Raw genomic sequence first — 15,797 nt, 5'->3', positions numbered from 1 at the left:
TACAAAACAAGGACACGTAGAAAGAAAGAGGGAAGATTTCCCCAGTACCCCCCCCTTATTCCCCCAACCCCCCCCAACTGCTCAGGTGGCAGGGCCAGCACATGCCGCCCAAAGGTAGATTAAAATATTACAATTGAGAGTGCGTTAATAAGAACAAATTCACAGCGCCGACTCGTCCAAGTAGGAGAGGAACGGCTGCCAGATTTGATCAAATGTTGATAATTTATTGTTCAGAATATATCGAATTCTTTCTAAGTATACAGTGTTTGCCAATTCACTGAGCCATAATTTGGTAGAGGGCGCTTCCCTCCTTTTCCAAAACAACAAGATTAGTTTTTTTGCCGAGATGAGACCGTACGAGATGAGTTGTTTTTGGGGGTTGGTTAATCCGTTTAGGGACTCAGATACTCCCAGGATTATCAGAAGCGGGTCTGGATCTATTGAAGTCTCCAAAACTTCAGAGAGGATCCCAAAAATTCCACACCAATAACCATGCAAGCTAGAGCATAGGGCAAAGCAGTGGAGTAGTGTACCCTGCGTAGCCTGACATTTATCACATATAGGGGATGTGTCAGGAAATATCCTATCCTATGCAAACCATAAACCATCCACAACCGACATAGTCAGCCGTACCTTTACATACTGTGGGTCAGGAGATCGGAACAAGGATTTGTTAAATTAAACGTTCCCCTGATAAAAAAACATGTTTAATAATAAATAAATAAAAATATATGCATACATATATATATATATATATATACATACACATACACATACACACATGTACACACATACATACAGTGCCTTGTGAATGTATTCGGCCCCCTTGAACTTTGCGACCTTTTGCCACATTTCAGGCTTCAAACATAAAGATATAAAACTGTATTTTTTTGTGAAGAATCAACAACAAGTGGGACACAATCATGAAGTGGAACGACATTTAGTGGATATTTCAAAAAATGTTAACAAATCAAAAACTGAAAAATTGGGCGTGCAAAATTATTCAGCCCCCTTAAGTTAATACTTTGTAGCGCCACCTTTTGCTGCGATTACAGCTGTAAGTCGCTTGGGGTATGTCTCTATCAGTTTTGCACATCGAGAGACTGACATTTTTTCCCATTCCTCCTTGCAAAACAGCTCGAGCTCAGTGAGGTTGGATGGAGAGCATTTGTGAACAGCAGTTTTCAGTTCTTTCCACAGATTCTTGATTGGATTCAGGTCTGGACTTTGACTTGGCCATTCTAACACCTGGATATGTTTATTTTTGAACCATTCCATTGTACATTTTGCTTTATGTTTTGGATCATTGTCTTGTTGGAAGACAAATCTCCGTCCCAGTCTCAGGTCTTTTGCAGACTCCATCAGGTTTTCTTCCAGAATGGTCCTGTATTTGGCTCCATCCATCTTCCCATCAATTTGAACCATCTTCCCTGTCCCTGCTGAAGAAAAGCAGGCCCAAACCATGATGCTGCCACCACCATGTTTGACAGTGGGGATGGTGTGTTCAGGGTGATGAGCTGTGTTGCTTTTACGCCAAACATAACGTTTTGCATTGTTGCCAAAAAGTTCAATTTTGGTTTCATCTGACCAGAGCACCTTCTTCCACATGTTTGATGTGTCTCCCAGGTGGCTTGTGGCAAACTTTAAACTACACTTTTTATGGATATCTTTAAGAAATGGCTTTCTTCTTGCCACTCTTCCATATAGGCCAGATTTGTGCAATATACGACTGATTGTTGTCCTATGGACAGAGTCTCCCACCTCAGCTGTAGATCTCTGCAGTTCATCCAGAGTGATCATGGGCCTCTTGGCTGCATCTCTGATCAGTCTTCTCCTTGTATGAGCTGAAAGTTTAGAGGGACGGCCAGGTCTTGGTAGATTTGCAGTGGTCTGATACTCCTTCCATTTCAATATTATCGCTTGCACAGTGCTCCTTGGGATGTTTAAAGCTTGGGAAATCTTTTTGTATCCAAATCCGGCTTTAAACTTCTTCACAACAGTATCTCGGACCTGCCTGGTGTGTTCCTTGTTCTTCATGATGCTCTCTGCGCTTTTAACGGACCTCTGAGACTATCACAGTGCAGGTGCATTTATACGGAGACTTGATTACACACAGGTGGATTGTATTTATCATCATTAGTCATTTAGGTCAACATTGGATCATTCAGAGATCCTCACTGAAAATTCTGGAGAGAGTTTGCTGCACTGAAAGTAAAGGGGCTGAATAATTTTGCACGCCCAATTTTTCAGTTTTTGATTTGTTAAAAAAGTTTGAAATATCCAATAAATGTCGTTCCACTTCATGATTGTGTCCCACTTGTTGTTGATTCTTCACAAAAAAATACAGTTTTATATCTTTATGTTTGAAGCCTGAAATGTGGAAAAAGGTCGCAAAGTTCAAGGGGGCCGAATACTTTCGCAAGGCACTGTACATACATTACATACACACATACATATATATACACACATACACACACATACATATATATACACATACATACACATACATACATACACACATACACACATATATATACATACACACACATACATATATATACATACACACACATACATATATATACATACACACACACATATACATATATATACATACACACACATATACATATATATACATACACACACATACACACATATACATACATATATATACATACACACCTATATACATACATATACGTATACATACCCACACAAAAAAATCATATATAAAAATATATATTTAAAGAATATGTATATACATCCGTATGCACATATACACATACACACATTCATACCCCAGAATAACAATCTACACTGATTTAAAATATACACATACATAATACTAAAATGCTAAGAGAAAATAGTAATAAAGTACAAATAGAAATTATATGTACGCACACCTACACAGACATAAGCACTGGAGAGGGCTGGTGGGACTAGTCGGGAGAGAGTCCCACGGCCAGACAAAGGCAGAACGGCACAAAACATCAACTTGCTAACCAGGTGTCTGCCCCCTCCCAACCATCACCCCCAGTCCCCCGCAAGCAATAAATAAATGGTATGGTAGTAAGAATAATGTAAGGATTGTAAAATAAATAACGAAACAAAACAAAAGTGGGGGAATATAAGTATATCCGTCCGAAGGTGTCAGTGATCAAACCTGGAAGTAAAAAATATGCATCGCTCTGAGCACAGCCGGGATGAAAGTGAATTTAACGTTAAATGAGAGCTCTGATCGCCATTCATTGGTCTGCTCAGCGTCTTACATGTTCGGTAGCCCTTGTTGAGCCCGTTTAATACGTTTTCACCCAATATGGTACAGTATGGATTCGAGTCCTTGAGCAGACCCTACCACACAATAACAAGGCACTCTAACCTGTACGGGGGATTGGTGTATATCCCCGGATAAACTTCTCTGCGTCCAAAACCGAGGAGAGCCAAATCTTCTCACCGGAAGGCGGGGTAATTCTTAGTCTTGCAGGGAAGAGTAAGGCTGGGCGAAGATGGAGTTTGTAGAGTTTGGTCATGACATCTCTGTAGTCGGCGCGATGCTTTGCCACATCGGGCGCATAATCCTCATAGACACGGAATGGATGCCCTTTATGTGACAGGTTGCCCCTCATTCGAGCTTCACGCAGGATAAGATCCTTGGTCTTGAAACTGTGACAACAGATGATTACTGGGCGAGGACGTTGGCCCGGTCCAGGCACTGGGACAAGGGAGCGATGTGCGCGGTCCAGCTGGGGATCCAAATCCAAAACATCCGATCCCATTGCATCCTTCAATAGCTTGGCGAAGAAGTCGGTGGGGCGAGAGCCCGCCTCTACCCCCTCTGCCAGACCAACAACGCGAAGGTTATTACGTCTGGATCGGCCCTCCAGGTCCACCACTTTCACCGAAAGCCTCTGCACAGTATCCTGCAATGACGTGTATAGCTTCTCTAACTCGTCGATCCTACCAGCATTGAATTCAGAAGCTTTCTCAAGGTCCACAATACTCTGGCCATGCGAAGCGACCGTTCGAATGATGCTCTCGATTTTGATGTCCAGTTCAGCAATAGTGGCCTTAAGATCCTCAGCTATAGCAACACGTAGCTCCCCCAAAGCCCGGCTAAGTTCTGTAAGTGTCACGTTGTTGCATGTGCCTCCCGCCATGTCTGTCTCGTTGTTTAGTGGGGAGTAGGCCTCCGCTGTGGATTTATTGTCCTTTGGTCGCTTATTACTCGGCATTTTCATATAAAAAGTTACAATCTTTTATTAGAAAGAAACGTTTGTTGTAAAAAGTGCCATAAAGTAGGTTAAATTAGATTATTTCGCAAAAAAGTTGCAGGAGCCTCTCACGCACAGCCGTTCACTCCAACATGCTTGCTCCGCCCCATCCTGAGCCTCATTTTGACTTGTTTTAAGGACATTACATCAAAGTTAGATCAGCCTGTAGTGTGGTTTTCCACTTTGATTTTGAGTGTGACTCCAAATCCAGACCTCCATGGGTTGATAAATTTGATTTCCATTGATCATTTTTGTGTGATTTTGTTGTCAGCACATTCAACTATGTAAAGAAAAAAGTATTTAATAAGAATATTTCATTCATTCAGATCTAGGATGTGTTATTTTAGTGTTCCCTTTATTTTTTTGAGCAGTGTACAACACTGACCCTTTAAGACAGAAAAAAATTAGATTTACTTCAAAAATGTCTAGAAATGCACACGTTTTGTGCTCTTGTAGGAAGCAACCATTCCCCCATTGCTAACTATAAATGAGCTATAACTGGGCTAATAACTCACTAACTAGCAAAGAATATGAACAAATGTGTACGTGTGGCTATAAGCAGCTCTCGCTTTGATCTTAAAACAAGCGCATCTAGACACGACCTCTCATGCTGTAAACATAGTCCAGTTTGGCACAGATCCATATTTGACAATGGACTATTTGCATATAGGTATACTGCAGCTGGTTATTGGTTATGCCACACCGGTCTGTAGAATAATTTTGCATAATAAGTTTTGCATATTTGATTTTGTTTCGGTTTGTTGCGCTGAAAGTGGTTAATATTGGCAATTCCCATAGTAGAGGGAAACGTTAATAATGTTAACTAAAGGGAAAAACTAGTTGAGTGAAGTTCAATCTCGTGCTTCTCTGCGCAAGCTAATATTTCTTCTGCACAGAAGTCCCAGGTGTGCTGCGCAGCCGCGCACACGCACAGCTTAGAGGGAACATTAGTCATTACCCTCACTATATGGAATGGGTGTGTTTGATCATGGTGTGTGAGTTTGTGTGTGTGTGTGGGCTTGAAATTAATGATTGTTGCCGTTTGTTTCAGGGGTTCACCTGCAGGACTCTGGGGGAATGGTGGAGATAGGAATGCCCATAGGCACAGTATGAGTGTGTGTGTGTGTGTGTTTATGGGAGTGCCTACATCAAACACATTTCCTGTGTGTAAAAAAACATTTCCTTTGTGCAGTTCCTGGTGTTCTCCTGCTGTCTGTCCACTCCTGCCCAGACAGATTACATCCAGTGTTGTGTTCAATAAGCAGCAAAAGGCGCAAAACTGAAACAAATAGGTACTACCTGGACTTGTCCTTTAAGAAACACATTTTGTTTTCCGTAGCAAATTATTATTCTTTTTCCATTGGGTGCCGTACTGAACACGACCCAGATGACCTCGTGCCCAGTACTTTCAATCATGTCTCCCTCAGTCACACGAAGACAGTATGACTGTAACTGACACAAGTCTTAAATACCCTGGACCCTGCTAGCTAGCTCACACAGACACACATACTAGACACAGACAAACACAGAAACACACACATACTACGCACAAACAAAATCAGTGTGTAATCAGAAAGCATAACCGTCCCTGTTTATCGTGCCTAGGTAGCTGGACTGAATTGTGATCCATTTAAGAAAGTGTCACGCTATGGGTTTGATTGGATTTGGGGCTGGGGACTGCATCGTTGCCTTGGCGACAACTCCACATATGAAATGTGACACTGTGGATTGGTGTGGTTTGGGTTTGAGACCAGAAAGCTGCCAAGGCCAGGAGTACCCAACAAATAACTAAAAATCTAAACTTTCCATTCCATTGGGCTAAGTTTGTGTGTGTGTGTGTGTGTGTGTGTGTGTGTGTGTGTGTGTGTGTGTGTGTGTGTGTGTGTGTGTGTGTAAATAAGGCTTCATGAGCTCTATGTCTAAAATTGTGAGATGCTCAAACTAGAGTATTGGAATGGTTTTACAGCAGAGCACCAAAAAAGAACATATGGTGTATTATCAATTATACTGTATACTGTCACACCCTGATCTGTTTCACCTGTATTTGTGATTGTCTCCACCCCCCTCCAGGTGTCGCCCATCTTCCCCATTATGCCCTGTGTATTTATACCTGTGTTCTCTGTTTGTCTGTTGCCAGTTAATTTTGTTTCGTCAAGCCTACCAGCGTTTTTCCCTCTGCTCCTGTCTCTCGATTGTTCCTGTTTCATAGTTTTCCCGGTGTTTCTGCCTGCCCTGACCCTGACCCTGCCTGCCGTCCTGTTCCTTTGCCCCACCTTTCTGGATTACTGACCTCTGCCTGCCCTTGACCTGCCTGTTCGATTAATAAACTGTTGTTACTTCGATGTTGTCTGCATCTGGTTCTTACCTGAAACGTGATAGTATACAAGTCACTGGCATTGCTAAAGATCTGTATTCAAATGGACATGATATTCGTCCCTCTGTGTTCAGGGGACAGTGTGTTTTCGACCTGTTCGGGAACTCTGTGCAAAGGCGAAAAGTACAGAGTCAGCTCATTTTGCACAAATCCTGGAAGCAAGCCTGCTTATCCCTCAAGCCATGCACTTTCTGCCGGAATATGGTCTTCGGAAAAACAGGAAGAAACGCCTCTGAATGTTTCACTGGAATCGTGTTGACAGTATTTGCAGGGAGGAGATGAGATTCTGCTGGCATGACATGAAAGATTAGGCTTGATCTTGAAGGACGTAGTAAGACAAACCCTCTCAATCACTCCCATGAGATGGGTAGTATAAACCGTTACACACCGCTCCAGTGACACAGCTTCAGATTAGGGATGCACGATATATCGTGAACATATCGGAATCGGCTGATACCGATGTTGGCATTTTTAGCTAATATCGGCCGATTCCGATATGTTCACGATATATCGATGTCTAGTTTAACGCCGTGGTGCAAAACCAATGTCAAAGCTGACGTGCATGCCTATATAACGAAGGTACATGACGCAATGACGCCACACAAAATTTTGCGCTATACGTTCAACACAGCATTCCTAAACCAGCCCACAATGTCTGCCAGTCAACAAGTCAAAATTTCAGCGCGACAACTCAAAGGTGAAATCCATTAAAGCCAAGATAATGGAATTCATTGCCCTTGATAATTAACCGTTTTCTGTCGTGGGTGATGTTGGCTTTCGCCGACAGGTCGAGCACCGGTTAACACTACCAAGTGCGCTACTTTTCCAATGGGACTCACAATCACGGCCGGATGTGATACAGCCTGGATTCGAACCAGGGAGTGTACTGACGCCTCTTGCACTGAGATGCAGTGCCTTAGAACTCTGTGTCCATGTGTGTGACTCCATCTCTAGTCATTATCTGTCTATTAATTTGGTAATATTCATATTATATTTAACTGTATTTTTACCTGTATTTGAGGTCATGGACGTAGGTACTACCCAGCAGGCTCTGGATGGTTCTCTTGGTCTCATCCAGCAGGTTCTTGGTGGCAGAGTCTCCCACGGCCAGCGTGACGATGCGCCCTGCAGGCAGGGACTGGAGAAGATGCATAAGCCGCCGGCTGTCGTTCCGTGAGTCATATGTGTCGTAGCGCTCGGTGAACAGAACAGCGGCCGTGTCCTGGTCCACCACACGCAGGTTGATGCCACGGCTAAAGTTGCGCTGAAAGGCATAGCCCCCTGTGGCTAGGCCTGAGGAGGGGATGCTGCGGGTCAGGAGGGTCCACGACAGCCTCTCTGTCCCGTGAAGCTCCAGGGTTGCGCCTCCACGCACCCCAATGAACTTCCGGCCCAGTTCCGGTACTTCTGCTACGGCCTTCTCGTCTGAACGGCCCAGGAGGGTGATGGTGGCCCGGGAGCGGTAGCGGCATTTGGGGGCACCGATGTGCAGCGAACCCCCGTCTTCAATCAGCACATTACGCGTTCTGAGAGTGATGTTTTTGGAGCCCTCAGTATTGTCTGCAAAGACCACTCGGCCTGTGGGAAGACAGATATAGGCTAAAACATAAAACAATCACTTCATCAGAGGCCATTTCTTTGTGATACTTTCTAGAGAAAGCCATATTATTCTCAATTTAATCTCGGAACCCAGTGCCCAATACTGCATGCTCTGTCTCTATTTACTTCTGGGGTGGAAATGTGTTCAGATCAGAGAGAGGACCTAACCTACCTCCTGATTGGATGGTTAGCGAGTAGAAGGTAGCAGAAGAGTCCAATCGAAACAGATCTCCCCCTCGGACGACCATGGCCTTCTCTGGGTTGTGACCTGGGTTCCAGCTGCTCAGGGAGGGGCTGTGGTCTGGACAGTTCTCTGTGCACACAGACAGGACCAATCAAAGACAACATCACATCACTGACACAGCACATAGATAGAGAAGCTCTGAGTCAGAGTAAAACAGGTAATAGAAAACTGATAGAAAACTATAGTAAAAAAACTATAGAAAACTATAGTCAATAACTTATGAGTATGGTGGAGCAATGGGCCTAAGTAACTTAGCCAAGTCCGTATTAACAGCTCATAACATCCTTATAGTCACACAAACACACACTCACCGTCCAACACGTCTCCACTGGTGAGGCTGAGGATGAGGATGAGCAAGAGGAAAAAGGCCCCCAGGGAGACACTAAAGCAGATGAAGGTGTTCTTCCTCAGAACCTGAGCACGCTCCCGGTGCTGGCCCTCCTCTGATAGGTTAAAGGTTGCCCGGCACTCAGGAGGCGGGCCAATGAGCTTCAGAGGGGGAGGGGGTGGGGCCTTGGCTGGAGGTGGGGAGCGGACAGGTATGACCCTGCCGGAGACGCATCCTGGCGACCGGAGGTTACCGTTGGGCGGGGCCACAAAGTCGGGGACGCGACTGGGGCCATCACTCATCTGCATGGTATCTGTCTGCTACCGACAGAGAGAGAGAGAGAGAACGAGAAACTTTTTGGCTTTCTTTAATGAAACATTCTCATTTCATTAAACGTCCCCTTAAAATAAAACACCAAAATATAACCTGTACTGCATACATGTACCATACTCACCTTGTCCTCGACCCCACGATACAAAACAACACCACACATCACAATAACCAAAAACCTCACCACTTCTACAACCGTATATCCAAAACATCTTCCCCAGCTATACAGACAACCCCCCCAACACACCATATCTCCTGAAACATCTCCTCACTTTTTAACATTTTATAGAACTCAAATTCTACCCTAAGGCGTGCAGAGGGTCTGTTATCCCCCCACCTTTGACCCTGTTCCTCCTTGTTAGCCAAATAGCCAACTTTCCCTGAGCAAACAGAAAATTCAACAAAACACATTTAGCCTTCTCCTTATTTGAATACCTCTACCCCATTATAAACATCCCAACAGTAAAAACCACTCCCAACCTCTCACACAGACATTCCAACAGAGACATTATTGGCATTAACCTGGCACACACAGAAAACACATGAATCACAGTTTCTCTCATAACACAGAAAGGACACCCCTGCCCGGATTTCCACCCCTCCTCTCCAAGCAGTCGCAGGTCACCCAGCCTAAGTAAACCCGCTGCCATCTGTTGCCTCTGCAGGGTGGCTGACTGAACCAATCTCAAAGAGAGAGAGAGCTGCCAGACCCTCAGCACTGCAGCTGCCAGGCCCTCAGCACTGCAGAGTAAAAGTCTGAGAAACCTGCTGTACTCAGCCTCTCCAGCTTCATGAGGAATAGCTGCCGGTCCAACCCTAATCTGCCAGCTCTCCTCAGCAGAGCGCATGCTGGTTCCCTCCAGCCGACATCAATATGGTACAGCAGTCTCTGCACCGCCAACCAAGAATTCACAAAATGGGACAAACACCAAATTGAGACTCTGCATGCAGAATTCTGTAAAAATATATCCTCTGTGTCCAACATAAAACACCAAATAATGCATGAGGAGCTAATTATCAAAATCCAGAAAAAAAAGCTGTTAAATTCTATAACCACCTAAAAGGAAGCGATTCCCAAACCTTCCATAACAAAGCCATCACATACAGAGAGATTAACCTGGAGAAGAGTCCCCTAAGCAAGCTGGTCCTGTGGCTCAGTGAACAGAACAAACACAAACAGACCCCACAGAGCCCCAGGGCAGCAACACAATTAGACCTGTCACGTTCTGACCTTAGTTCCTTTGTTTTGTCTTTGTTTATATGGTCAGGGCGTGAGTTGGAGTGGGCAGTCTATGTTTGTTTTTCTATGTTGGTTTCTGTGTTCGGCCTAGTATGGTTCTCAATCAGAGGCAGGTGTCGTTAGTTGTCTCTGATTGAGAATCATACTTAGGAAGCCTTTTTCCACCTGTTTTTCGTGGGTGTTTATTTTCTGTCTTTGTGTATGTCGCCAGACAGGACTGTTTCGGTTTTCGTTCGTTCACTTTATTGTTTTTGTATTTCAGTGTTCAGTTTGATTCATTAAATCATGAACACTTACCACGCTGCAAATTGGTCCTCCGATCCTTTTCGCTACTCCTCCTCAGAAGAGGAGGACGAGATCCGTTACAAGACCCAACCAAATCATGAGAAAACAAAAAAGATAATTACTTGACACATTGGAAAGGATTAACAAAAAAACAGACCAAACTAGAATGCTATTTGGCCCTAAACAGAGAGTACACAGTGGCAGAATACCTTACCACTATGACTGACCCAAACTTAAGGAAAGCTTTGACTATGTACAGACTCAGTGAGCATAGCCTTGCTATTGAGAAAGGCACCCATAGGCAGACCTGGCTCTCAAGAGAAGACAGGCTATGTGCACACTGACCGCAAAATGAGGTGGAAACTGAGCTGCACTTCCTAACCTCCTGCCAAATGTATGACCATATTAGAGACACATATTTCCCTCAGATTACACAGATCCACAAAGAATTCGAAAACAAACTCTTTGATGAACTCCCATATCTACTGGGTAAAATACCACATTGTGCCATCACAGCAGCAAGATTTGTGACCTGTTGCCACAAGAAAAGAACAAACACCATTGTAAATACAACCCATATTTATATTGATTTATTTTCCCTTTTGTACTTTAACCATTTGCACATCGTTACAACACTGTATATATACATAATACAACATTTGTAATGTCTTGATTATTTTGGAACTTCTGTGAGTGTAATGTTTACTGTTCATTTTTATTGTTTATTTCACTTTCGTATATTATCTACTTCACTTGCTTTGGCAATGTTAACATATGTTTCCCATGCCAATAAAGCCCCTTGAATTGAATTGAGAGAGCGAGAGAGCGCGAGAGAGCGAGAGAGAGAGAGAGAGAGAGTGGATAGATAATGGGGTCTTAAACTCAGGGAAACAAGGCAATGAGCCAGCAGGCATTTACTATTTACCCCAGGTAAACTGTGGGGGGTTTATCTGAAATTGACAATGAATCTGTCCATCCAGGACAATCCCCTGGGATTGTTTATTTAGAGGGAGTGACCTTGTCTGCCTTTGTCCAGAGTAATGAAGGAGATTTTCAATGGATTTCTACATTCTGAAGCCATGTTAAAATAGCAGACAGATGGCACCAATTAGAGTGCTAGAGGAAAATGCCCCCCACATGCACAAACCTACATACACACATACACACACATGCACACACACACACAGAGAGGACATTACACTGCTAAAAATGAGTCTGTGGCATTCCTCTCCAAAACTCCCTTTCTTCACATCCCTGACACAGCCATGTCAGCACCAGTCCCATGCATGAGCATCCAACTGTCTTCTTTCAATGAGAGGAACATATTAACTCTACATGTTCAGTTCATTCGGAAAGTATTAAGACCCCTTGACTTTTCCACATTTTGTTACATTTAAGCCATATTCTAAACTGTATTAAATAAAAAACGTTCCTCATCAATCCACACAATACCGCATAATGACAAAGCGAAAACTGGTTTTAGAAATTTTAGCAAATGTATTCAAAATAAAAAACAGAAATACCTTATTTATATAAGTCTTCAGACCCTTTGCTATGAGACTCAAAACTGAGCTCAAGTATATCCTGTTTCCACTGATCATCCTTGAGATGTTACTACAACTTGATTGGAGTCCACCTGTGGTAAATTCAATTGATTGGACATGATTTGGAAAGGCACACACATGTCTATATAAGGTCCCACAGTTGACAGTGCATGTCAGAGCAAAAACCAAGCCATGTGGGTGAAGGCATTGTCCATAGAGCTCAGAAACAGGATTGTGTTGAGGCAGAAATCTGGGGAAGGGTGCCAAAACAGTTCTGCAACATTGAAGGTCCCCAAGAACACAGTGGCCTCCATCATTCTTAAATGGAAGAAGTTTAGAACCACAAAGACTCTTCCTAGAGCTAGCCACCCGGCCAAACTGAGCAATCAGGGGAAAAGGGCCTTGGTCAGGGAGGTGACCAAGAACCCGATGTTCACTCTGACAGAGCTCCAAAGTTCCTCTGTGTTGATGGGAGAACCTTCCAGTAGGACAACCATCTTTGCAGCACTCCACCAATCAGACCTTTATGGTAGAGTGGCCAGACGGATGCCACTCCTCAGTAAAAGGCACATGACGATCCCACTTGGAGTTTGCTAAAAGGCACCTAAAGGACTTTCAGACCATGAGAAACAAGATTCTCTGGTCTGATGAAATAAAGATTTAACTCTTTGGCCTGAATACCAAGAGTCACATCTGGAGGAAACCTGAGGCCATCCCTATGGTGAAGCATGGTGGTGGCAGCATCATGCTGTGGCGATGTCTTTCAGCGGCAGGGACTGGGAGACTAGTCAGGATCAAGGGAAAGATGAACAGAGCAAAGTACAGAGATCCTTGATGAAAACCTGCTCAGGACCTCAGACTGAGCGAAGGTTCACCTTCCAACAAGACAACAACCTGAAGCACACAGCCAAGACAATGCAAGAGAGGCTTCGGGACAAGTCTCTGAATGTCCTTCAGTGGCCCAGCCAGATCCTGGACTTGAACCTGATCAAACAGCTCTGGAGAGACCTGAAAACAGCTGTACAGCAAAGCTCCCCATCCAACCTGACAGAGCTTGAGAGGATCTGCAGAGAAGAATGGGAGAAACTCCACAAATACAGGTGTGTCAAGCTTGTAGCGTCATACCCAAGAAGACTCAAGGCTGTAATCGCTGCCAAAGGTGCTTCAACAAAGTACTGAGTAAAGGGTCTGAATACTTATGTAAATGTGATATTTCAATTTTTTATTTTGAATAAACTTGCAAAAATAAAAAATAAACAGTTTTTGCTTTGTCATTATTGGGTATTGTGGGTAGATTGATGAGAGGAGGAAACAATTTAATCAATTTTAGAATAAGGCTGTAATGTAAAACAAAATGTGGAAAAAGTCAAGGGGTCTGAATACTTTCCGAATGCGCCATATATATGCTTCATACAATCAATGCTTTCCTTTTATCAGAAATTCTTCCGACAGACCACCCTCTAAGTATGGCCACAGATGTGACCCACCCAACTCAGGTACAGAGAGAGTCGAGTGATAGTCTGAGGTCAGCACAGGTAGGCCTATCGCTCCGTGTCACTGTTCTGCCCTTGTAACCATGCTGGTTTAGCTGAGGTGCACAGTTTGTGTTCTGAGCAGCACCAAGACTAGAGGAGCCTGCTTTTCTTTGGAATAATGACTCAGCCTTTCAGTCCTTAGATTGAAGCTGGTAAACCTCACAATTAAAGCTTGAGTCTGTGATAAAAATGTAAAATATAACAGGGCACGTGTTTGGGATATAGCTGAGGGATGGGGTTAAGGAACTGTAACCCCTCTTACAATTAATAGACGTCACTCTATATGCAAGGACTGACAGTCCATGACATGTAAGAGATCGTTTTAAACCTATTTTGTTGTTTGTAAACAATGAGTAATAAAACCTAATATTTTAGGTTATGTTAATGACAGACATGCTAAGCTCATGAGGCATTTATAAATTATTCAAGAATCAATAGGTTTCAATTAAGAATTTAAATTACCATTGAACAGCATCCCAAATCCCTGAATAAAGCTTTAACCACATCAGTTAATTAGCTAGCCAGTTAGCCTATTACAATGCATTAACACTGTACAACTTTGAGGTAAACATAATAATAAAATATATGAAATGGAAAGTCCTACAAACTATCACTCATAGCACAGTACCACATATATTATTGCAACAATGTTTCAACCCAAGATCTTTATAAAGTTAAACTTGTAACCATTATTCCCATAACATAACCATACACCTCTTCAACCAAGTATAGTGAAATACAGTGAAATAGTTGAGTAGCATGAAAGATGTAGGGATCGATTTTGGTCACATTTCTATATTAAACACTGCTTTACTGGCACACTGTGGGACTTTATATAGAACAACATGTAACTTTTCAACAACATGACTTTGGGTACAACAACAAAAAAGAAGCAAGACAGCACCAAGCACCTCTTTTTACCATACAATAATCACATTATTTTGTTAAATCACACAGCAGCTAGGCTACACTACAGACCGTTTGCTAAATACTTATAGGAAATATTCTATCAATAGCCAGGGCTGATAGTGGTACCATCCGAACAATGTGAGGTCTCCTACCTTTCACGGGATTACTCTGTGCCTTCACTGGCCATTCGCTCTCTTCCAAACAGCAAGCGTTGTTACGATGCGTTGACTGACGGAAGTCATGGAACGAATACTTAGAAAAATCTACAGTTTGCGTTGTGTGTTCTTTTTATACTTTTACATTGTGTTTTCTTTCGGGGCTGTAGACTGCCAGCCCCCGTCCCAGGCGCGATTTGGAGAGGAAGTGAGCGGAGAGTACGGGCTCATGGGAGGGGCTTGAGTTGACTCCCACTGCCTCCGCCACCTGCTGTCAAGTATCCCTGACTGCAGTGTGCAGTTCGGGGCGGGGCTCAATGTGGGGGCTCACGTTTGACCACGCCCACTGTTTTGGTGGGTTCATCTGAGGTTTGACAGTCACACACTGAATACGAACACACACGTTTGTGCAAGGCACATGTTGAATACAAAACATATTTCATTTTTGAAGACCATAAGAGATATTATATAAAGTGGTACCAGCAAATGTGTTTTTGCTTCATGTTATATTTGAGACAAGCAACTGATATTTGACCCCCAAAAAACATCTGGGGCAGATGGTTTAGAACCCTTTCTTCTTTAAGGTTGCTGCCCCTATCGTCACCAAGCCTATCTCCAACCTTTTTAACCTGTCTCTGGGGAGGTTCCCATTGCTTGGAAGGCAGCCACAATTCATCCTTTATTTAAAGGGAGAGATCAAGCTGATCCTAACTCTTATAGATAGGCCTATTTCTATTTTGCCCTGTTTATCAAAAGTGTTGGAAAAACTTGTCAATAATCAACTGACTGGCTTTCTTGATGTCTATAGTATTCTCTCGGGTTTGCAATCTGGTATCCGTTCAGGTTATGGATGTGTCACTGCAACCTTAAAGGTCCTCAATGATGTCACCATTGCCCTTGATTCTAAGCAATATTGTGCTGCTATTTTAATTGACTTGGCCAAAGCTTTTGATACGGTATATCATTCCATTCTTGTGGGC

General features: G+C 43.3%; 1 protein-coding gene across 4 annotated transcripts in view; it reads right to left on the bottom strand.

The window, feature by feature from the left end:
• The window catches only part of cemip2 (cell migration inducing hyaluronidase 2), a 44,380-nt gene extending 29,348 nt beyond the window's left edge, over positions 1-15,032 (bottom strand). For 2 of the 4 annotated variants that reach the window (XM_024417020.2, XM_024417023.2), the window contains exons 1-4: positions 14,815-15,032; positions 8,803-9,139; positions 8,420-8,560; positions 7,659-8,226 (exon numbers count right to left, since the gene is read on the bottom strand). In XM_024417020.2, the coding sequence (XP_024272788.1) occupies positions 7,659-8,226; positions 8,420-8,560; positions 8,803-9,127 (1,034 nt within the window). In that variant the 5' untranslated portion in view covers positions 9,128-9,139; positions 14,815-15,032. Of the gene's footprint in view, positions 1-7,658; positions 8,227-8,419; positions 8,561-8,802; positions 9,140-10,686; positions 10,728-14,814 lie in introns of all 4 variants that reach the window. The other 2 variants (XM_024417022.2, XM_024417021.2) reach the window with 2 other exon arrangements.
• Positions 15,033-15,797: the final 765 nt, after the last annotated feature.

Source organism: Oncorhynchus tshawytscha, linkage group LG04 (genome assembly GCF_018296145.1).
Source record: "Oncorhynchus tshawytscha isolate Ot180627B linkage group LG04, Otsh_v2.0, whole genome shotgun sequence".
NCBI classification, from domain to species: Eukaryota; Metazoa; Chordata; class Actinopteri; order Salmoniformes; family Salmonidae; genus Oncorhynchus; species Oncorhynchus tshawytscha.
The sequence above is the reverse complement of the archived record's forward strand: the minus strand, read 5'-3'. Positions and strand labels throughout refer to the sequence as shown.